At 39.0% G+C, this 25293-nt stretch overlaps 1 protein-coding gene across 11 annotated transcripts in view; it reads left to right on the top strand.

Moving 5' to 3' along the window:
* The window catches only part of Dgkb (diacylglycerol kinase beta), a 592477-nt gene that overhangs the window by 538355 nt on the left and 28829 nt on the right, over positions 1-25293 (top strand). For all 11 annotated transcript variants that reach the window (XM_057782585.1, XM_057782593.1, XM_057782590.1 and 8 more), the window contains one exon: positions 24207-24327. In XM_057782585.1, the coding sequence (XP_057638568.1) occupies positions 24207-24327 (121 nt within the window). The remainder of the gene's footprint in view (positions 1-24206; positions 24328-25293) is intronic.

Below are 25293 nucleotides of genomic sequence, written 5' to 3'. Positions count from 1 at the left end.
ACACACACACACACACACACACACACACACACAGAGAGATATATACATGCATACAAGCACACTACTTGGGGAAACATTTGCATGTCCACAAATTGGACATAATTTTGGATTTACAAGTTAATTCAAATAATATTAACAAATGATTTTCCACCAGAAACAATGAAGACCAGCAGTACTAGGATGACAGGCCTCAATAAATGAAAACTTTAACCAGTAATTGTACACTGAACAGGATATTCTTTCATAAATGAGTAGAGCATAATTATATTCTCAAATAAGTATAAATTAAGAAAACATGTTACAAAAGCAGATGCTCACAAAATATCCTTCTTTTTCTTTTTTACAGAAAATACTTTAAAAAAATATTCTTACTGAAATCAAGTTAGTCCAGAATGTATCTTTGGTTCACAATAAAAAGCAGTAATAGAGATCATTATGTAATAATAAAATGTAATTCAAGAGCAAGTTTCTTCTTTCTTCTCTTAACTCAAAAACTTATTGGAGAAATGGTCACATTATATGTACAAAATGCATGATTAGACCCGTGATGCAGAAATGTAATGCATTTGGCAATAATAGCACTATGGAATTGGGAGCAATCAAAACAGTATTGGTTGAGGAATTGATGCCAACTTGTAATGCAATGTACAATAACCAATGAAAAGATCTAATCACTGTAAACAAATCAATCAGCAAAAGCATGAACATGCACTCCCTTTTCTTCTTTCAGTTTCAAGAAAAGATACTAATTACAAATTTAATAATTGTAATGTGTATTTGCAACATTTATGTATACAGTAATTAGAAGAATAAAAATACAGAAACGTGGCAGGAGAATGGGGCTGTGGAAGAGTGAAATTCATTTGGCATGAACTAGAAGCCTTAGAGCCACTTTTAGGGGTGCTTAACAAAATATAACAAAAATCATTAAAGTCAAAAAAATTATGAAGAAGGAGAGCTTCACTTAATAGAAAAGAGCTGCAATGATAAGGGCTGGGCAGGTAAAGGCACCTGTTATCAAGCCCCAGTGGCCTGAGTTTCATTAACTGGCTGCTGGAGCCCAGGTAGAAGGACAGACTGACTCCTGCAAGTTGACATCCACACACATGCTGTGTCGCATGGTTGCTTACACATATACTACACACGCATAAAACATGAAAAGATAAAACAAATCAATGAATTAAGCAGGAAAGAATGGGTTCTTTTTCAGACTCTTACTTTTTTGAACACCATTGTGACAAAAGGTCAAGTTCTCAACACATATACCTTTGGGGCACTTAAGATTCAAACTGTAACAATAGCAAATGGCTAAAGAAATTAAAATAGAAGTCAGTGGCATCCCCATGATGCCAGGCAATTTGGGATTTTAAATGGGAAGATCAAGAGTTCTACACAGTAGTGCCCTGTCCCCTCACCCTCAAAGACTGAAACAGCAGATGAAAGTATAAGAGAAATAAGTTATATTAACACAGTGGGATGACCCATGAACGGGCTGGAAGGGAGCAAAGTCCTGATGCCTGCTATAACTTGGAGTAATTTAAGAAACATAGTATAAAATAGAAAAATTATAAAAGGCCACATTAAGCTTGCTTTTGTGAAAACTATTTGGGATGGCCAGATTTATAGAGTTCTTCATTAGTTTCCCAGTAGATAGAGGAACTCACAGTCTATCAGAGAATAAGCAAACCTAGAATAAGCAAGCCTAGAGGATGTAAGCTTCTTTCTGGGATTATGAAAATAACTTGATCTCGATTGTGATGATGGCTACACATATCTTTCAATTTGCAAAAATTAATGAAATTTAAGTGGTAAATTTTATATTACATGAATCATATCTTAATAAAGCTATTCTTAAGATCTCTGTTACAAGAATAGTAGTTCAGCATTTTTCTCAAAGGATATTATGTATTATTTTAGCTTAGAAAGTCCATAAATGGACATAATTATGATCAGTCTCTCTTTATCTTCCTCTAAGCCATCTCTTATTCATCATGGGCAAGAGTCACTTCCAAAACAGATCAGACCTTCGTTTCCATTAGCATTTGGCCTTCCGTCAGCTCTGAGCACAGAAAGAGCTTTTGTTGCCAGATGTCTCAGACCACCAACACACTCACCTACAAGGCTGAGCAAATAGCATTGTGGTTTTCGCTTTTTTTTCTTCATCAGACTGATATTTTTATTTAACTATTGAATGGGTTTGTGAGGTGATTTCAGTGTTGAGACACATTAATCTGGATCAAGATTTATAAATTTAAGCAATGGCATAGAAAATATAATTTCAAGTGTCATGGTTAAGTTAGGATGGGTTCAAACTTCTCCGCTTGTGAAAGATTTCCAGTCTCTTCTGCATTTCCTCCAGACAGAGCAGCACTTTTCCTTCCCTCTTCTCTATTTTTGAACACATTAATACGACAGCTTCTCATTCTTTGTTCTTAACGTGCACATTATCTGAGCTCTCTCAAGACTATAATCCCATCAACACAAACACTGGGAAATGTGTCTCTGTTTATATGAATCCATCATACAAAGTAAAGCTTAGTTTACTTTAAACCCAAATGCAAACTAACCTTTGCTTATCAGTGAGGGCTATAGTGGTACAGAGATTAAGTGATCAGGGTGACTTTGGAAGGTGTGTTTACAAAGGCATGTATTGCAAAGGAATTAGCAACATATTGGGGTCACAGGAATAGAGTTGTCGTCACCTATACCTAAATGGGCAAAAAAAAAAAAAAAAAAAAAAAAAAAAAAAAAAAAAAAGAAGTGCCTGAAGGGTAGAGAAACAACTGCCTTGAGAGAAACATTTTTACTTTTCTGTGGAGTGACACTATACCCACAAAGCGCTTGGTGAACCTTTATGGACTAAGGGAAGAGACAGTTTATGAAGCAGGATTGATAGGTCTTTATATGAAGGTGTGATGGTTCCTTTTCCTACATTCACTATTTTGCTTGATGTTATAATATGCGTTCTGTCCTTGCCCATTTATGTCCTTAAAGTTCTTGTGGGATTTCTAGCATGGCTGGTCACCAGAGAATTTAAAGGCACAGTTTGTTAAGGGAGCCATAGTTGTGAACAAGACTCTCCAAATATATAGTAAAAAGGGAACTCGGAAAAAAAGCCTCACAATTCTGCTGTTACTTAATTAGGGAAAGAAAATAAAGCTGAAGAATCTAAAAAGAAATTATCAGTGTTGTAGGAGGAAGGATAGAGAATACATGAAAAGGAATGTCAAGGAGTAGAGGAGCGCAGGAGAAATGAAGGGATTTGGAAGCACTGCAGACATCTCCGATGAAATGGTGGAGACAGTGCAGTTTAGCAACTTGAAGGAGCATGACTTACAAACTTAACAAGAGCTAGTTTTATGAGTGGAAGCACGAAGCCAGATTTGAGTTGTCTGAGAAGGAAGGAGAGCAGAGCCATGAGATTAGTAAAGATGTTTGATTGTGAGGAACACCGAGAGTGCAGTTGCAAGGATACACCGACCCAAGAGGCCCTTCCTAGGGGAAAAGCCTGAGTGACTGCTTCACATGACAGTGGTCTGCGGGGAAGATCAGAGGCTGATGGGCTGCAGAGCAGCATGCAAAGGGAGTGCTTCATAATGCAAAAGCAGAGTCCGTGGACGGGAAGCAAAGGGGCTTACTGGGTCTGACCCATGGAGTAAAGGACTGAAACAGTGGCTGCCTTATGAGCTCTCTTCCTTGCCATAGGTGGGCTGCTCATCTCTTGGGGATGGGGAGATGTGATGACTTGAGATGTGGGGTGTATCTTCACGTTGTCCGAGTGATTGGACATGTGAGGTTCATGTGGTGGGGACTAACGGGAGGAAGATCTTCACCATTGCTTTGCCTTCCACACGTACTCATACTGAAAAATAGATATATGTTGAGACTTTGAGCCAAGTCACATTGAAGCTCTGTTACAGCTCTGGCAACACACAGAAACCCTTTTCTTTTCCTGGTAATCATATCTAGAAACAGACATTTAAACTGAAGGGACAAATATCTCCAGATTGCACATGTGGTGATGTAAGGAAACCAACCAGGACAAAGCAGTCCTCATGCTGAGTGCTACGTGCTCAGCAGCCTTGCAGAGCTGGCTGGCTGCCTGTGGGCCTGAAAAGAATCCCTACTTGCCTTTGTGTTGAATTAAAGAGTCAGGCATTTGCCCCCTGAAATGAAACCAAGGCATTGGCCCTTCTTGTTTGGCCACATCACCACCAGATGTATCCCATAAATACCCGCACGGATACTGGTGGACTGCGAACACAGGCGATAATCTGACGCCGGCAGATGCTAGCAGTCAAGATTACTCAAGCTGTATTGAAATTTCCTTTGCACCTGGCACTGGAGGTGTTAGCCATGCCAGTTCAGTCCCCTCAACACAGATGTTCTTGTTGTACCACTTTGCATGTGTAACGTTTAGGTTTCTGCTCGGTTTTGCCATAGCTCACATAAATACAGTAATCCAAAGGCCACCCATTTATTAGTGCACCTGCGTCTTCAGCTACATTTCTCAGTGTCCTCATTGAATCTTCAATATTAAAAAAAAAAAAACAGCAGTGAGTTGAAAAGCTTTTTAATATGTTAGGTTGCTTCACAAAAATGAAGACAATGACAAAAATAACAATATTCACCACCTTTTCAAAGCAATGTTACTAAAATGTGGGATTAAAGTGAACCTTCTTTAAGGAAAAATATTTTATTATCTTCTCATGGGTTTTTCTTTATTCCTCAGAATCAAAGAAATAGAATATATAAATGGCTTATTTTCTAAAGATAAACTCTCATTTCATCAAATGAGAAACTGGTAGAGTTTACCTGACAAAGGACAGGTTTTGTTATGTGGACCTCTGACACCCCCATTTTAAATTAATAGGAGTGGAGCACAGTGCAGCTGAAGGCTGACTATGACCTCCCGAATGCAGGATCAAAAGCCTTCGGAGACAGACGAGGTCATTACTCCAGAGAATAGCTTCATGCAGTTGCTGTCCTACTGAAGGGGAAAGAACACCAAAATGTTTTGATCTTGTTTCTACTGTTGCACACAGTGTCTGCATCTTTCCAAATGCCTAACTTTATCAGATGTCTATGAAAAGGAATTTCAGTGATACTTAATTTTGGTTTGTGGAGAGATGGGACCGTCTTCCATTATTCAGTAGAAGCAAATAATGTTTAACCAAGAGATTCATTTTAAAATTTGATGAGTGGTGATTTTTAAAGCATGTATATAGATATAACAGTAGTGATAGTTCTTCAGGTTGACCCCATGTCCTCAGTTTATATGCAGCTTATTTCCTGAGCAGCATGTAATTGTTTGAGGTATGCATTGTCTATCACTAGACCTATATCCCTCCAGAAATTGAGTGAACCGTTTCATAAAATAGAGAGGCTCCTAGAATCCAAGTACTTCAGACACAGAGAAGGATGAAGAGAAGAACATAAAGAAAGTATGAAGGGCAAAGGGAAAGATGAAGAAAGAAGTATACCAAGAGGTCATGAGTTCCCCTTTGTTCGTACAACAAACCTTGGAGACCTGGGGCAATAAACTGGAGCAGTGTTTGCAGCCAGGTGATGGAGGAGGGTCATCTTTCTATCTGTTGCTTTCATTGGTTAATTAATAAAGAAACTGCTTGGCCTCTGATAGGGTAGAATTAAGATAGGTGGAGTAAACAGAACAGAATGCTGGGAGAAAGGAGCCAAGTCAGTGAGTTGCCATGATTCTCCCACTCCAGACAGAGGCAGGTTAAGATCTTTCCTGGTAAGCCAGCTCATGGTGCTACACAGAATATTAGAAATGGGTTAGATCAATATGTAAGAGTTAGCCAGTAAGAGGCTAGAGCTAATGGGCCAAGCAGTGTTTAAAAGAAAACAGTTTCTGTGTAATTATTTCGGGACATAAGCTAGCCGTGCAGGTGGCCAGGCGCCAGGAACGCAGCCCACCGCTCCTTCAACAGCCAGGTGCAAGTCCAACTAGCTTTAGAGAGAATCTGATGATTCCTGTGCTCCAAATGTGAAAAGAGAAAGCAGAAAAAAGAGAGGGGATCAATAACAGCTGGCTTATTCAAATCCTCTAAAATTAATATAACTAGTTTTATTTTGAACTCTTCTCTTCAATAGACATATGAAGATAGCATATGTGTACACCAACATAGAGAAACCTCAAGCCATAAGAAAAAGGAAGGAGGAGATATAAAAATAGGGAGCTGTTGAGGTTATCTGGCAAACCATGACTTCTTGTCAAGGGCAGCGGTGCTCAAAGTGGAACATAAGCACCCATTAACCCTTCCCATCTCCTACTTCAAACATGAAACTTGGATAAAATATTCATCTTTGTTTACACCAGTCTTCATGCTCATCAAGCTGAACATGGCTACATATATGAAGGGCCCCTTGTACATATGTTTCCATGTGTACGTTTCATTACTATATTGTCCTTTCATATCCTCCAATCACATTCTCCCTGTCAGTCAAGACCATCTCTGGGCATCTATGTTTTTGATTAAAAGACAATGGGAATTTAGTAGAACAAGGAGCAAAGTGTCCTGTAGCTGATTGGGGAGAACAGGATCAGGTCAACACGTAAGCACCCACCCCTTACTAATGGTCCCTGATGAGAAGCTCCAGAATGACTAAATGTTACAGACCACCAATCAGTATCAGAATCTTGGCCTCACACCCTGATATGGGATTCCCCTCTATATGCTGTGAATACCATTGGTTAATAAAGAACTGCTTTGGACCTAGAGCTGGGCTGAACTTAGCTAGGCAGGGAAAACTAAACTGAATTCTGGAGAAAGAAGGGCAAAGTCGGAGAGAAGCCAAGTAGCCCCACCAGAGATACATGCTGAAACCTTGCCGGTAGGCCATGAGCCTCGTGGTAAAATATAAAATAATGGAAATGGGTTATATTAATATGTAAGAGCTAGCCAATAAGAATCTAGAGCTAATGGGCCAAGCAGTGATTTAAATAATATAGTTTCTGTATGATTATTTTGAAAGACTGTGAGGCTGGGAAAGGAACAAGTGGCCTTCCTCCTCACAACAACACCCACTGAAGCAGAGGAGGACTAGACATCTTTCCAACAGTAACCAAAATATGCCTTCGGAAATTTTAATGATCCCATCTGAACTAATTTCACATGTCTCACAGACTTCTGCTGTTTCCAGGATACCCTTGCAGGAAATCATACAGGATTCATTATATGATGTTTGAAGAGCTTCACTTAGATAAGAATAAGAACTCTTAGGGTCATACAAAACACAACCAGATGCCCGCATGTGCAAGCTTATTGACTTGGATAACCTGAAACTCATCTTTCTGTTACTACATCCTTGATGATTCTTATTTCAAAGGTTTTATGGTAAATACTCTGATTATGCATATGAAATCTCTAAATGTTTTTCATGCCTATGGCTTCTTATACTACCTTGAAATTTATTTATGATTGCAATAGAGAAATATCATAATATGGAGAAACACAAACACAAGCACACATATATAATATATGTGACATTTATATATTCATCTCTACATTTAGCATTGATTTTATAGTTTATTATTTATTGTTCAACCCAATTTATTATTGGTTAATCCAATTATTATCAGTTTGTGTGTGTGTTTGTATCTTTTAATTAAAGTGCAGTTTTCTTTGAGGACAGAAAGAATAAATGTTAGAATATTTTTATGTATATACTGTTCTTTTTGGTTCTGGCCCTTAAGCAAAGATGATTCGCACATCTGTTGACTTTTTTTTCACGTTGCACACATTTGCACCTTTTTTTAAATGTTGACTGAATCGCTTAATTGTAGACAAGCGTTCATTTTAATGTAAATCTTACAGTATTACATGAGTGAATGTATGAAAATAGCTTGGAACAGTTTAAATTGGGCAGAATTCTGCTTTGATCATAATGTGCCTCTTCAGCATTAAAATAAACTTGCAACATATGCTGAAAAACATGTGTAATAAGTAAGTGCCTCTTGCTGGTGACTTATCTGGAAAAGAATTCATCATTTAATAGAAGTCAAAATTCACAACACATGGCCAGCATCCAGTAATGTGATGGTGCGATTAGCGTCTTATATTGACAAACAGGTACCTCTTTCTCCTTCCAAAGAAAGAACTTTTAGCCTTAAAATGTTATAAAGTTTAGGCAGATCTTTTAAATATTTTAAAACTCATAATCATTTAGAAGACTGTTATTTAACACTTTATTGCTTCAGAGCTAATCCTAACGTATTTATGCTATTCAAAGTCAAATGTGGCAAACTGACTTCAATTTTTAAAGTGGTCAGTAAAAGTAAAGAAGATATCAGTATTCTTGAGTCCTGATAAGGATTGATAAATGTTAGTAAGGCTAGGAAAACTGCAAGTGTGGCGACCAGATAGTATTCTTAGTGTCTAAAAGTACTGGGAAAGATATTATTAATGTTGTCAGTCAAAGACTCCATCTGTCTGTAACCTTGAGCTACTGCTCCTAGTTCATGGGCCTAGACTTTGAGCTGTCAAAAAGCATCTACCTTCTCTGATTTTAATCCTTATGTGGACCTGGATCAGTGAGGAATGTTTCTAGTTACAGGTAAGAACAGTTACAAATAGCAACAGCTTACACATAAGATATAAATATTGAATGCTCATATTAAATATGCAAATGTAAGAAACTGGACAGAGCTGGATAAATTTAAGAAAACATTATATAAATGATTGGCTCAGTGTGGCAGTCTCATATCTACAATTTGCGTGGAGGTGGAAGGATCTGGAATTCACCTAACCTCTGGTTTGAGGTCATTCTAGACTACAGAAGATCATGTCAACAAATAGAAAATTACCAAAACCAACAGCAACAAGAAGAAAACAAAAACAACACCTAAAATTAAAAAAATACCCAAACATATTGATGATTACCTTTAATCCAATCTTCTGGTCACAGTTTTGTATCTGTCACTTCAAGAAGTTTTTCTTTAAGGTCCTGAACCTGGTGGTATTCATTGGGAACTAAATCTGAAGGTGAATCTTTCTTTTAGTGGTAGTATAGATGACTATCAAGGAGAGTGCACATATCCTTAATTCTGCAAAGGTTTATTGATGGCCCCTGTGCCAGATTGATTGATTCTTGGTCATCTTTCATGAGGTTTATGTAAGGGCTTCTCTAAATGATCATCCTGCTTTTTGCTGGGAACCCAGTTGCAGTGGACTGCATGTTTATGCCTCCCCCAGTTCTCCAATTCCTATGTTGTTATCTTAACCACAGAGGGAACAGTATTGGAAGGTGAGGCTTTGGAAGGTGATTAGGTCCCAATGTTGTCATCACTAAGATTAGTGTCCTTATTTAAAAGGCAGTAGAGAGCTCCCTTCTTAATTCTACTTTGTGGGAGTGAACAGATAAACAACAGACCTTCACCAGACACTTCTGGTGTTTTGATGCTGGTTTTCTTATCCTCCTGAGCTAAAAAAAATTCATGTTGTTAAATAGTCACCCCAATAAGATATTATCATCTTCAACTCCCTAAATAGTCTTTCAAAAATTCAGTCCGTGGACTGGCAAGATAGTTCAGGTATTAACTGTACTAGAGAAGATAATTGAAAGAGAGCAAACTAGAACAAGGTAGAGGGGTACATAAAGGAGGTGTTTAGTGGAGAGAAAAAGAAAGGACATGCACGCACATAAACTATACAAACATTTCCAAGCTCTAGGCACCAAAGATATTGGTTTTTTTTTGGTTTTTTTTTTTTTGGTTTTTTTTTCGTGTGTGTGTGTGTGTGTGTGTGTGTGTGTGTGTGTGTGTGGCTGACTCCGATTCTGGACTTTCCAATACTATTCTTATGCCTACGTTTTGAAGGGAGGCCACTCATTCATTCCCGGTCACTCAGACTAGAAATAACCACACAGAAAATGTATTAATTAAATCACTGTTTGGCCTATTAGCTCTAGCTTCTTATTGACCAGCTCTTACATCTTAAATTAGCCCATTCCTATTAATCTGTGTATCATCACATGGCTGTGACTTACTGGCAAGGTTCTGGCAAGCCTGTCTCAGGCAGAGGCTACATGGCTTCTCTCTGACTCTGCTTACTCTATCTCAATATCGTTTTCATCCTGTCTTTACTCTGGTAAGCCACTGGCCAAGCAGCTTCTTTATTAACCAATGGCAATGAAACATATTCACAGCATGCATCACCTCCCACATCACTGTGTTCTCCAAGAACCTCCTGTTTGTGGAGTTAAACAGGTTCCATTCTCCATGACTACTCAGTATTGCTGCACTTATCACACACATCCACATTTTGGTATATTGTATGTGTGTCTACTGGTGTGCAGTGTAATTTTGTTAGATAAAGTAAATGGATAAACTGAAAAAAAATTTATGCACAATTATGAAACAATATGAATAATATAGCCTAGAGCTTGGAAATGTTTATATAGTTTATGTGGGTGCAGTTACATATTGTCCTTTCTTTTTTTCCAAATAAATTTGAAACAACCCAGGAAAGTCAAAACTCTTGCCCAATTCCCCATCAAGAGGAGACAATAGAGAAAAGTGGACACTAGTATTTGTATAAAACTGAAAATTCTGTCCATGGGTAGTGTGGAAGGACAGTGAGAATCAGGCTAAAGTATTTGTGAGTACCATTCTCAACAACAAGGCCTAGAGGGATGTTCTCCTAGGTAGTGAAATAACCACAGAGAAAGATGATTTAGCCCAGGTCCTGAACACTGGAGCCCATAGCACAGATCTTTATTTCTCTGATTACTGCTTTACAGTATAGATTAATTGGCAAAGCAACTAAAAAGACTGAGGTTTTAGAGCCTTTAGGGGACTGTTGACACAGGACAGAACATAGGTGATCAACGAAGGCCTAGAGGACTTGGCAGCATCTAAATAGGGGAGGAGCTGAAGCTTCCTGTACTTCAGAAAGTGGCATCAAGCTTCTTGAGGAAATTTGAGATTGCATTAGGGGCAAGGCCTTAGAATTTGCAGAAAGGAATATGAGAAATAAGGTGAAGACTATAGATGGTTGGATGTCAAGGTTTCTGCTCTTCCTAGAACTCAGAACAAGGAAACGTTCCAATGATGGAAAACAGCTCCACTAACGTCTACCAAGGACATGTCACTTGGTGTCATTCAGTCGCGACACAAATCCAACTGGTCTGATTAAACAAATTGGACTCTTTTTCAAGTTAAATATAAACATTTAGAAGGCCACAAAGTGAATACATTGGCTCACTGAATGAAACCTCTAGGACTAGGTTTGAGAATGGCTAAGCACAGGTACTTCACCCCGCTTGTAACCAGAATGAGTTTTCTGACAAACAGGCAGCCTGGACTCACACCGTGCAGAAGTTTACTGACAGATCCAAGCCCACCATGGGTTGTGAGCCTCTGCTTCCCAGCTTGTATAGAATAGGCCCCTTTTATTCCTTGTTCTCTATTGCATACCTACCCCAGCTTAGCTGACACGTGTAATTTTAATATGCTTCTTTATTTTATTGTGTATGTGCTGATGTAGGTTTCTGTGATGCTTGTGACTCTAATAAGCTTATAGCAAATAACAAAATTTTTTGTGTAATACTGATATCCAAAGAGCAAAGAAATTGTACATTTTGTCAATACTACCACTTTTATTGAAGAAATCATAAAGCAATAGTATAGTGAAATATTGGTATTCATCTAATCGCCCAACAGAGTTTTATTGCACTGGGGCATGACCCACACTGCTTTAAGGAGCTTTGTTCTCCTTTATAGTAGAGCCCAATTGCCTTTTAAATTCTACTTTATACCTAGAACGTATCTAGAGTGCCATCTCTCTGTCCCCATTCCTTGTAGCAATAACACCAGACTGAGTCTCATTTCTAGTCCAAGTTCACAGTAAACCCAATGCTGTCCCTTGCCGCCTGCAGTGTGTTGGCCTACTTAATCTGTCCGTTATTTGACTTCATGGTAGGAATGCCCATGCTCTGGTTTTCTCAAGAGACATCCAGCCTAATTGCATTTCACATTGATCTACCCCAAGGGACTTTTCCAGCTCATACATTTCTTGTTGCTCTTTCCCTCTCCCAGTTCTGCATCCCATCACCCCTTCGCTATCTGCAGTCACATGTCTTCCACATGAGTCACACACACTTAATTAGTTTACCTCCAATATTTTTCAAGACACTCTCAAGGAAATGTTGATCCATCAAAAGTATAGCAGTCACAGAATTCATAATTGCATCACTTAGGCATAAAGTATATTTAGTCTGGTGGATAAAGAGAATAAGCAAGAAAATTGCTGTGGGATTGATTGAAACAAGAGAGTTAATCACAAGGTAAAGCATGCATCACTACTCTTTTAGAGATCTGGTAGCTTATCCAGAAATATTAAATGATTTGCCTGAGATTACCTTTGTAGCTGAAGCAGAAGTTTGGACTTGAAATCAGAACTTCTAAGACATGTCTGAGTTTAGTACCTTCCACTTGAATCTGGAGTTCAGTACAACTGCACCAAATGTTAAATGAGAGAATCATTTCAATGCAACTGCCTGTGACCCTCAAAGTTTGAGCTATCCCTCTCTGTGACCTTCTAAGAACCAAACCATCAGGGTGTGGTACACTTCATGTCTCTCATGCCTTTTCACATCCTGAAATATTTTCACATCTTCCTTATTTCAATACCAAGCTGGTAGCCATTCATCCTCAATAAGAGAAGCATTTAAACTCTGTTTGCATTTGGGTGAAAGCCCTATAGGGTTATGCCTATTTTTAAAAATTCAAGTTGAGCATGGTAGTACATGCCTGTAATACCAGAATTCAGGAAGCTAAGGAAGAAGGGCTAATTATGTCTACATACCAAGTACCAAGCCAGTTGATGTTGTGTCAGAAAACCTTGTATTAAGAGAGGCTCCAAAGCAATGCCCTTGGTTGACTTCCAGAAGCAGAAGGTGGATCCCTATTTCTTACAGATACCAAACACTCCCGACATAATCCTCAGAGAATTGAGTTGTATCTGACCCAAAAACCTCCTCCCTTAGGATTAGCTTTTACTGTAGCACAAGATGTTATGCAATATACCAAGGCACCAAGTCAACGTGCAGCAGGGATGCCTAGGAACCACAGCAATGACCAGCATGATAAAATAGACCTAAAGCTGCAACAGTGGCCTTTGCCTCCTGGCAGCAACTAACAGCAATCTAATCGGACTTTATGATCATTCAACAGAGTGGGAATGCTGTTTAGTGCTAAAAACTTCGCAAGCTAAGGAGGTTCGTGAGGACATGGATTGTAAAGGGAAACCCACTACTGCAAATTTTCTAAACCAGTACAATTCCCAATTGCACTCCAAACGCTTATCCTTGTACTCACAGAGAAATGTAGCTCTCACTCCTGAACAAGAAGTTTCTCTGTGCAGAAGACAGAGACCATTATGGAAAGCATGGCTGGTCAACAGGCAAAGAACAATTGCTGCCATAAGGTCCAGATCCAACTGTTACATATGTAACACAACCCCCACACCTAGGTATTGCACGAATTCTAATTGCTCTTAATAACTAAAGAAACAGAGTCACATATTAGGGGGTGAAGCTGAGAAATCAGGGAAGCAGTGCAGGCAGCCACTAGAGAGACCTTTTACCTCTACTGAATCCTCAGAACAAAAGAGCAATCCTCTCCTCAGACTGCTGCCTCAGACTGCATTCTCTCACTGTCTCCTGCCTCCTCTAGCCTTATATTCCTCTCTCTTCCCAGCAACATCACTCTTGTCTCCACCTCCCTAGTGCTGGTGTTAAAGGCGTATGATCCCAAGTGCTCGGATCACCTTGGTGTGAGCTTCTGTTTCTCTTTTAGACTGGATCAATTTCAGGTAGCCAAGGGTGACCTTGAACTAACAGATCCGTCTGCCTGTCTCCTCAGTCCTGGGATTAAAGGTGTGTGCCACCATTGCCCAGGCATCTATGACTAACTAATGATTTAACTCTGCACTCTGCTCTTCAGGCAACCTTTATTTGTTAAAGCAAAATATCACTGCACCTAAGAGTCATCTTGGAAGAAAGAACAAAAAGATTCTAACATTCAGAGAACCAGGAAGTCTGTTATCATATTTGCGTCTCCTATAAAGGACAAAGAAGCTATATCCATGAATTTTCAATAATAGGGTTGTCTAAACAAGACCCAAATGATGATAACACTTGTTGACATGTCAGTGTGGATGGAGGAATCTCATGGGTGTGACCCATAGAAGAAGAACTACAGACAATAGCGACTGCTAAGAAAGGGAGAGATTGAGCTCACCAGGGGAAAAAACACTACTTGGTTCTCTAATACTAAGTGTTTATCCCCTAACATACTTACTGAACAAACTTGGCATATACTCATACTCTTATTCGTATATATTAGTAATTATGAAAGAAAGCGAGACTGCTAATTTGAACAAGCAGAAGCGTACATGGAAGCGGTTGGAGGCCTTAAAGGGAGGGAAATTGTGTGATTCTACTTAAAATAAAAAAAAATGAGTTTGTTAATAATAATGTTTTATCTTCAAAATACCACATCTTACTACGTGTCTTTGGACCTCTCCTTTCTTGTGGGACTTTGAGGTCATGGGACTACAATGAATATATACACTCTGCCTGTTGCTACCGCTATGGGTCATAAAGTCTGAAGTCTTTACCCCAAGAGACCTCTATCAGTCTCTATGAAAGTTAAGACATTAGCTTTCAAGCAATGTCAATTCTCAGGTCTTTCACACTTTGGCAGAAGGTGTTCAGTTTCCTAATGAAAGCTTCTGTTCATACCTAGGCCAATTTCAGCTTTCTAATTCTTCCTCATGACCTCTTTGCTCTGAATTCAAAATATATATATGTATCTTCCATGCAGAACAAATTACTTTTGCTGGGAACACAAATTAGCACTCCTCTCTAAATCTGTTTCGTCTCAAACACTGGCTTCATCTCTTTGTTGAGGAAAAGGGAAAAGACTGAATAGGTGCATAGGTCAACTCTGAAACGCCACTAAGTAATTCATTCTTTTGACCCAATATCCACACATTTTGAGCCTAATGTTATTGAATTTATCATAATTCCAAAAGACTCATTTGGGTTTGGGGACCAACTAGCTCTATGCTAGATTCAGTGACCTCAGGAGAGAGATGTAGTGACCCACTTAAACACCTGCTTAGTAGTTCCCACCTTGTTGGACGGGTGCCTGTAAGTGTCAAACAAAGCTGTTAATAGGTTCTCTTTGAAATGTGCATTTCAGCTCTACAATCGCTATTTGAGAAACAGGCCATTCTAATAATATTTTTCCAATAAAGTCAATACTTATTCTGTAGTTTTACCTGAGAGAGAAAAATAAAAGGATAATAGAGAAGCTTTTACAGGGGCTTCAAACTAGCGAGTAAAAGTGGCGATCAGTGCAAACACATTAAAATTCTATTTTCCTTTACAAGTGTTTGGTGCAGATGACCCCCACTGATCTTAAATATATTTCTGTATCTCTAACTGAATAGAGGTTTTCCGTACAGCATGTTCTAATGGCACTCTGGCCTTTAGCCAACAAGGCACTGAATAAGGCTATTTTTAAAATACAGAAGCTGGGAACAGCTGCAGCAATCAAATTTGATAAAAACAGAGAGGAACTTTGCTTTTTTTCCCCTTCTAACGGTTTGTCCAAGTTTAGTCTTCTTTCATAGAACTGCTTTTGTCCTGTTGTATGAAGGGCTACAAGACCAATACAGTGAAGGCCTTTTAAACAAATCACTTCTGGAAGAATACAGCTAAAAAGAATTATTTTTCTTTGTACCTAGGGTATCAATGCAATGGTGTTTTGAATTTTTTTTTTTTTTAAGTTACATGTCTTCTACGAGTAGGCAGAAGAAAAGTGAAATGCATGGGTCTAATCCGAAAAAAGTTTGGCTTCCTCAATCCCCCAAAACAGCACCTTATAAGGGAATAGAAAGTCCTCTGTTTCATAGTGTTAAGAATCTGAAAGTTGGCCTTTGACCCTCTCTTACCATCACCAGCGTTGCCGGGGGGAGGGGACACTTCCAGAGGGTGGCAGAGGGAGATGTTCACCAGTATGCGGAGGGGAACAGAGGCACTTCTCAGGGGCTCACTCTGACTTTAATGTTACTATTGGTCAGCAGATGCTGAACTTTTCTAAACCCAGCATTTGTGTCAGGGCAGAACTTTTTGGAAATGAATGCTCTTTGGAAACTTGCAGCCCACAAGTAATAAAAACCATGAGATGGTGGCTACTGAGAATCTCTGCAGTGCTAGGCGGCTCATGCCCTCTTCGAAGTGATGTTTGTGTGGAATGGATTTCTCTGCTAACGCTATAATTGACATGGCAAAGGATATTGTATTTCTTTTAAGTATTTACAAATGGAATTAATTTAAAATCCCATTCAAATAAAACTACTTGTGTCAACATTAATTCAATTTAGTAATCCTGGACAATAGTACAATTCTTTTTCTGTAGACATAAGGTCATGAAATAAAATTACCTTCCAGCACTGGAAATAGGAGGGGAAGCGAGCTACAAGATAGGAGCCAGGTGTCCACCAGGCTATCCTGACTTGTTCATAGGAGGCACATTAGACAGGACGGCCCATCTGTCACCAATCTGTTATAAGCTTTCAAACAAATAAGACAAACTCAGCGACTGGAATATTTGTTTTCCTAGAGGCAAGGATGAGTCAAGAACTGTTCATCTTTGTATAGCAAGGTGATGCAGATAGGGAGGGGAGTCTGTGTTTGAGAAGACAGGTAGCAGTTCTCATCAGGGTTCATGAGGAGAGATTCACAGTCTCTCAGTAAAACAAAACTAATGCGCATGTGTACACACACACCACACACACACACAGTTTCAAATAGAAGCAATTATGTTCTTAGTGCACAAAGCCTCAAAATCAGCAGACTTTCAAGGGATCTCCTGCAAGACACCAGACTTCAGGTTATAATTCTCCACGATTTTGGCACTTAAAGGTTCCAAATAAGAATTGTTGATACTTAATTCTGCTTCGCCCTGTAGCCTTTTCTGTGAAGACAAAGAGCCAGGAGATTGAGATTTACTTCTGACCAGTGACGCTTTTATGCACAACAACCCAAGCTATAATCAAGTCTCTCAATCTCTAGCTAGAACGTGAAGTATTTATATGTAAGCAAGATAGATTGAATACCAAAACAGCTCTGATATACAGGGAAACACTCAACATAAACCACTGTTTTTCATCGTTATATTTTGTCTTTATTTGAATTCTCATCATTGGGTTTATGAGTTTAAGAGTACTACGGTTTTAAGATTTTGGTTGTTGCTTTCTTTTCCCCATAATTCTTTGATGTTGAAATTAAGGAACAGCAGAAGCATCTCTCTATGCTCTGCATTTTAAGAAAATAACAGATGTCCATCGTTCCTCTAGAGAGAATTAGAAAACCCAGATAGCTACAAGGAAAGGGCCACTGGCTGTGTCCCCATTAGGTTGAGATTTTAAATATTTTTTGTTGTTATTTTGCTTTGTTTGTTTGTTTGGTTGGTTTTTGTTTTTGTTTTTTGGAAAGTAAGGATTCATGATATCTCTGCTGACTCTGCTCCTTCACAGGCCACAGTGTTAGGGTGCAGATGCCCCTCTAAAAGCTGTTCAGAATTTGCTGACATCTGCCTTCATTCATGAGCCCTTGCTTTGTTCAGCGATGGCACTAATATGAGGAGACACTTGAAGTAGCTTAGTTTATAGAGGAGGGCAGAGGAGGCAATGTACTGTGGAAACGTTCCCACGCTAATGGCTCATTCACCCAGAAAACAAGTGAGAGCCTTCAGCTCCTCTACAGAGCTCAGAGAGAGCAAGCTGACTCCAGGACCCAGAAGCAGTGGTATTCCGTTCACTACTCTCTCTAACACACACACTGTGCCTAGGTTTCCTGATCTACACTCTGCAAGTTGAAGCCATGGATGGCTGTGGGGAATCTTTAAACTAGTTCTCTGTGGGCCTTGTCAGTAGAATGATTTCTTGGGTTGAGTGTCCTGTGATGAAGATTACGTTTTAAGTGAGCTCTATAATCAAGCAATTTATAGTCCCTGAACTGCTCTGGTCACAATGGGGAAGTTGTTGACAATACAACTTTTTCTTTTTAGGAAGGTTCAGAATTTTAAAATGAAAACCCATAAAGTAATAGTCAGCTCTGGCCAGTTGTTTTTCTTTTTTTTCTTTTTTTTTAAAAAACAAACAAAAAAAACCAGATGACTTTAAATGAGAAAATCAGATGTATTATTTAAAAGTCATTTTATAGGCACGTGATACCTGTGTGTATTAATCCTTCACACTTTTTAAATTTTATAAGACTTAGCAATTTCTTTTTTTTAATTTTTTTAAAAATCATTTTTGGATAGAAATAAGCTCAAAAGTTTTTTGGAATTTCTTAGTTTTGGCAGAGATTTTTCAGAGCACACGTGACTTGGCACAGTCTTCATTAGTAGAATTTTTCTGTGTTTTATTGTAGTAATGATATCTACAATAATTAATATCATTAATAAAATGACTTGAAGATGCAGGATTTTGCAGCTTTCATTCCTTTTTTCCCTCAGTTACTGTTGCTACGTACCTGCAACAACAAGAAGTAGGGGCCAAGCCACCTCACTGAAAACACACAGTTTTCCATCATATTTGAAGGCTTACACACATGTTCTGTTTCCTATAAGCAAAATGAGGAGAATAGTATTAACCTCAAAGGATGCTGGGAGTGTTAGGTTTGTTTGTTTGCTTACTTGTTTCTTATTTTTGTTTTGAGTGTTGCAAGTTTTAACTAAAAGAATGCCTGGAGAGCCCTTAGTAGAGAATTTGTTCCTAGCAAGCACGTAATGTGTGTGTGTGTGTATATATAATGTGCTTATATTTGTGTGTATATAAGTGTGTAAGCATGTATATGTGTGCATATATTATGTGTGTATACATATATGTATATATGTTTATGTATATATATTGCAACTCTTTATTTCCCTCTGTCGATTGTTGGTGCTGTACAGCCACACAGTATGGTCTTGAACACCTGCCACGGTAGTTATAAACGGTGCAATACAGACTGTGTGATAAGAAATTTTCACTAAAGTCAGCCCAGCATCAGCCTCCTTCTTATGCTGCATCCTGTCAGCAACAGCAGCAGGACAAAGGACCACTACGGGTAAACTGAAAACCAGCGTGCAGTGGATGCAGCTGCTGACAACGAATCTTTGAATTGTTCTCATTCATGGATGCATTTCCCGCACACTAGACTTGTAAAAGTTTGCTTGGGGAATTTGGGTTGTAGCTCATTTAAAATGTATGTTTGGCCAAGCAGACACTAAGACAACCGAGCATCAGTTTAATCTCCAGCAGGAAAATAAATACAGAAAAAAAAATATTACTGTGGATCCTCAGGCATGTTTCGAACTGTTGCTAGATAAAGTGAACATTACTGGAAAGCATATAACCTACCTCCGTGCAGAATACAGAGCCCCATTGATGGTCAAAGGCCAAAAGTGGACTTGATAAGTGGTGATGTAATTAGAAAGTCGCTGTTGTGACAAGCTGGAACTTCAGCCCACATCTCCCACAGTAGGACAGCATGTTGCTGGGTGCCATCCACACAGATTTTCCTGCTCTGCTCTATATCTCCCTCCTCTTCCTTCAGGACACATTCTTCTATGAAACACTACAACCCACACTCAGCCTGTGTTTACAGTGCATCTTCTTCTGTTCTCTCACATATGGCAGTCTGAAACAATTATATAATGAGACATATTACCAGGGCCTGGCTGTCAAGATGAAGAGACGATGAATAAATATTACCCACTTATTAGCTCCACTGCTCCTGTGCTCACTGATTTAGCTGTGCCTCTGACATTCAGATTTTCCTTTCATACCCCTGGCTTCTTGTATAATAAAACAATGCAGCATTAACAATATCCATGTGAGGACCTGGGGTCTGTCCATTGTAGCATGCACGCGCGCACACACACATACACACACACACACACACACACACACACACACATGTCACTATTCTCCTGGAATGTGTTGACTCTTCCAAGGCTAATGTTGAGCCACCCGCTCTTTCCTGTTTCATAAGTATTATCCACACTGAAGTTAAAGAAGAGTACGATCTTCCTCAGGAGGGGAACACACACCCTTTGTAGTGGCAACTCATTTGTATTTTAATAAATAAAGCTTGCCTGAGGATCAGAAAAGTAAAACAGCCACAATGGCCAACCTTACAGATCAGACAATAATGACACACACTAGCTTGCCATAGAAACCAGGTGGTAGTGGTGCACACCCTTAATCCTAGAACTAGAGAGGATTGTAAAATGGGAGGAGACAGCTCTTTGTCTCAGTCTCATTCTGAGATTCATGGAGGCAGGATTACAATTTTTGGAATGAGGAGAAGTAAGAGCCCATGGCAGGCTGCTTTATTTCTTTGACCTTCTGGTTGTACCCCAATTTCTGTCTCTTAGTTTTCATTGTGTCACACCCTATGTCAGGATTGTTTCCTTTTTCTTTTCAGCATGTGTGTACATACTTGTCACAGCTCATATGTGGAGGTCAGAGGTTACTCTGCATTAGTCTGTCCTTCCCTGCACCAAATGGATTCAGGGTTTTCAACTCAGGTCACTAGGCCTGGCCAGGCTTGGCAAGCACCTCTTCTCTCTGAGCCATGTCTCCAGCCATAGGGATTACTTGATGCTCAACAGATGACTTTGGGAAGAAGTGCCTCACCTAGATCTGTAGGTCTGACCACAATTTTGCCATCTTTTTTGTGAGCCCAATTCTATTTTTCACACTCAAGAAAGTGAACAAGAGTTTAATGAGTGAGCCCAAAGGAGAATGTTAGGCTGTCCTGATTCTTCTGGTGTAGATTGGAAGCATTACTGTTTGATGATCTGTCTATATTCAAAAAATGGATCATGGAAAGCTTCATTGCACATGAGTGCGGTGAGACACCGTGATTTGAAATAGCTGGGAACCACATGGATATGGGCACTGACATGTGTGTCCAGATACTTACTTCCAGGCTACCGTGGTGTCATTTCTGTCTTTAACAGCAAACTAAAGTAAAAACCTCTGTGATCTGAGAGAAGCAATGTTTCTCTTAAATAAAAATGGACAATCATTTTTGTAAAGGCTCACACAAAAAACATTTTATACTTTTGGGATCCTCATGGTTCCCCGACACAGGATCTACACTGTCATTGGAGCCTGCTAGTCATAGAACTGAAGAACGAAAACAAACTTATTATTAATAAAAGTGGAAATATCACATGGTTCTCATGTCACTATATATTATTTTGGTTAAATTTATCCCACTTGTTCAATATATAAAAGTCAGTCTGAATTCCTATCTCATGGAAAAACAGACAATGCAGGGGATTTGGGGCCATGAGCTACAGTTTGCTACAATTCTTCTAAATATCCAATCAACTCCCAGGGATCAGACCAATTTATTAAGAGAATGTTGCCAGTCCATGCTTTGTGGGGATGGCTGCACTTAACATTTGACTGGGTATGAAATGAAGAAGTCTTGAATGTTTTTAAAGGTACAGACAGAAAGAAATTCATCAATACATAGATTGCAGTTATGTATCCAAAGTCAGTTGGGATCCTGCTCTCAGGAATTGCGGACAGACATGTGGACACCGCATCAAAAGACCAACATCTTATGGGAGCCTGTTTGCACATTCAACTGTAGGGTTGTTTGGGTTTTAGCTTTTCCTTTGCTTTCCTCCTAACACCTAATTAAAAGGAATATGGTATTTATTTACCCTTGCTCATATTCTTCAATATTATGCCATTTCTAGAGAATTCCTTTCATGCAAGGGCAGGAAAGTCCAAAAGTCTAAGTCTTCTGGATTCATGAGGTGTTATCTTCTTTATCGATTATTAACAGTAGAATTGATTTGCAGGGTATTTTTTTTTTCATGGAGAAGAAGACAAATTGAAGATAAAAATCAGCAGGAGGGTGGTAGACAGCAATATGGTGTGGGTGTAGACAAATCCCTGTGATTCCTAGAAAAGTTGGGGCTCACAGATCAACTCTGTTGTGAGAAATGGTTTCACTTGGAGCATAATTCCCAGCCTCAGATCATTAGGGGGAAAAATCACATAAAATCTCACCTATTTAGGAACTGAGCAGTAGAAAACCACAACCCCAAATACGTGCTCAATCACCAGGGTGTACATTATGACTATTACCTTGCACATAGCTGGGCCCTCAGCATCTGCCATGGTACCACTTTCTGGTTGACATATACCTAAGAAATGTGAACATTAGCACCCAGACTAGAGAGCCAAGCACATTTGAGTGCCGGCTACAGCTGAAAGAATATGTTTCTATTCCTTGTCCATCTGTTCTTGGCAACAGAAATTTAAGCTAAAAACAGAGAATAAGCTTCTGAGAAACAAGTCTAAATAGGGTGAAAGCAGCAAGATGGCTTCTCTAGAGCTTCAAGTCCCAGCCATAGCTTGGTAGCACTGGTTTATGGCTCAATGGTTGTTTCTATTTGGGACCACATCCTGTTATGACTACAGTGCAAAAAAAAAATGAGAATAATATTCTTTTATCAGTCAATTTAACACATATTGTTTTGGCCTTACATTCTGTTTGAAGAGCTTATGTTACATTTTCTAATGATCCTGATCCTAATGAACTTTTGGGAGTTTCAAAGAGCTGTTCACTACAGTTGTATCTATTGAACACGGATCATTAACATCTCTGAACTCTGGGCTATCACACATTCCCAAGTAATTAGTGAAAGCTTCCTGTCCAACATGGAGCCCACACAAACACATTTGCTTATCCCGAAGTTCAACATTGATGGTGCAGAAAGACCACGTGTTCATCTACTGTAATTGCTCTGGCTTCCCTCTGAGTGCTACCCACTCCAGACATTTTTTGTCACTAAAACAGTATTAAATTTATCTACACTCAAAAATACAGCAAAAATAGTGCAAGAATACCACACTAAACTGGGTAGTGTGTGCCATTAAGTCCAGCAGAGGCAGGTGAATCTCTGTGTTCCAGGTCAGCCTGGTCTGATACCAAGTTCAAAGCCAGCCATAGTTACACTTTGCAACTCTGTCTCCAGAAAACAAAAGACATAACAAAGAGCACCACAAAAGAAAAAGGCGTGAGTGGTCACCATGCTTTCTGCCTCCTATTAAGACCTCAGCATCCTGTGTCCTATAAATGAGCAAGTTCACTGTCAACCTGTGGGGGTAGGTTCCCCTGAGAGTCAGCTGCTGGGATGGTACCCCCTGCTTTCTGCACAAGTGATAACCTGTGAAAAGTGCTGGTAGCTTACAAAGTACACCTTATGCAAAAACTGTCTCTAGTTTTGAAGTATCTACTTTGCATATAGTTAGTGCATGTGGTTTGTGCTTCAAAGTGAGTGGACTCAGCTTTATCATGTCCTTGGTATGTAGAAATTTAAAAAGTGATCCCTAACTTTCAACTACTTTCAGTTGGCTTGGGATGTGTACCAGTGAGGTTCATCCTGTGACATGCGCTTAGTAAATATTTAATCCTTTCCAGGATTTCTGTTAATAATAATAAGATGATGTTTGCAAAGTGCTAATTATCTCATCTACTCCCAAATGTCACTTTGGTAGAGTATATATTCCTTAACCTAAGGAAAATGTTTCCAGAAACTTGTATCATTTCTTGAACTTCTACAGTTACTCTGAGTTCAAACCACTTGATGAAATAAGACTCAGTCTTGATAACCTATGAAATAAACAGCTTCAACTCCATGATCTCCAGGGTTTCTTGTTTGAGTAATTTAACAAAATCACGTCTGACAGTAGATCTGTATGCTTTATTTATAGTGATGAAATGTGTATTTGCTGCCAAGTGTCTGATGTGGGCTGTATAGCTCTTCCATGTATACATGTGGAATAACATTAAGTTTGTTGATGTTAAAAACTACTGGTAGGTTTTTTTTTCTTTCTTTTATTTTTTTGGTATTATTTGGCTCTGAATTTGTTCTTCTCACTTGCTTTAGAGTAAGCTGAGAGAGAATAGCTTTCCATAGAGCTTCAAGGATTAGTTAAACTAAGACTTACAGAAATACTGGATTTTTTTTCATTACTTTTGATTTTCAACCCAGACACTTTGTGGAGTTGCTTTTGTGACTTCCATAAGATACAGTGGCATTACTACAGACATGCATGTTCACTGTAACTGACCAGGGATCTATTTCCTTTCAGATCTGAGTGACCAGCTGCTAGAGGTTGTTGGCTTGGAAGGCGCAATGGAAATGGGCCAAATATACACGGGGCTGAAAAGTGCTGGCCGGCGGCTGGCTCAGTGTTCCTCTGTGCTTATCAGGTAGATCTCTGACTATAACTGACAGTGTGCGTTGACATGACATAATCCCAAATTAACTGAAAGGATGCAAGATTTCTGATAATGATACTTGTCTTATTTTTGTTTCAACTGATCAGTGATTAAAGCTTACATATTCAAAAATGGAGAGGAACAGATTTTATAGCTTTAGTAGCTACCTCTTATCGCCTTTTACAGAATCTAATCTCTTATATTTGACCTAGGTGTTTTGGTTACATTTCTACAATGGTTACCAAAAAAAAAAAAAAAAAAAAAAAAAAAGTGGGGAAAATATCTTAAAGACGGGAGGGCTTATTTTGCACAGAGTTGATAAGTGTCAGCCCAGCATGTGGCAGAAGTGTGGCAGCCAGGAAACAGAGAGAAGACAAAGGCTAGGGACAACATAGTTTCAAGAAGCTATTTCTTTTTTTAAATATTTATTTATTGTGTATACAATATTCTGTCTGTATGTCTGTAGGCCAGAAGAGAGCACCAGATTTCATTACAGATGGTTGTGAGCCACCATGTGGTTGCTGGGAATTGAACTCAGGACCTTTGGAAGAGCAGGCAATGCTCTTAACCGCTGAGCCATCTCTCCAGCCCTCATCAAGAACCTATTTCTAGGGATCAACTTGTTCCAATAGGGGTCCACCTATTGATATTTCTAGACTCCAAAGTTTCCAAAGTTGGGGTACCAGCTAGGATCCTAATCTTTAACATATAGGTCCATGGGAGATATTACAAATTCAAATCATGTAGAATCACCAACCAATCTACAATTTTAATATGTCTCTCTGTACAATCACACTCAAGCTTTCAAAGCACCAATGTATTTGTTGAACAAACTATCCTAAGGAAAAAAAGCAACTGATGTACTATTAAGTTACATTTCCTCATGGACTAATGTGCAGCAGTGACTTTGTAAATCTAAATTATAAATCGGTATATGGTAAAGTTTCCAAAGTTTGA

Source organism: Chionomys nivalis, chromosome 10, assembly GCF_950005125.1.
Source record: "Chionomys nivalis chromosome 10, mChiNiv1.1, whole genome shotgun sequence".
Classification (NCBI taxonomy): domain Eukaryota; kingdom Metazoa; phylum Chordata; class Mammalia; order Rodentia; family Cricetidae; genus Chionomys; species Chionomys nivalis.
Note: the sequence above shows the minus strand (reverse complement) of the source record. Positions and strands in the feature narration are given on the sequence as shown.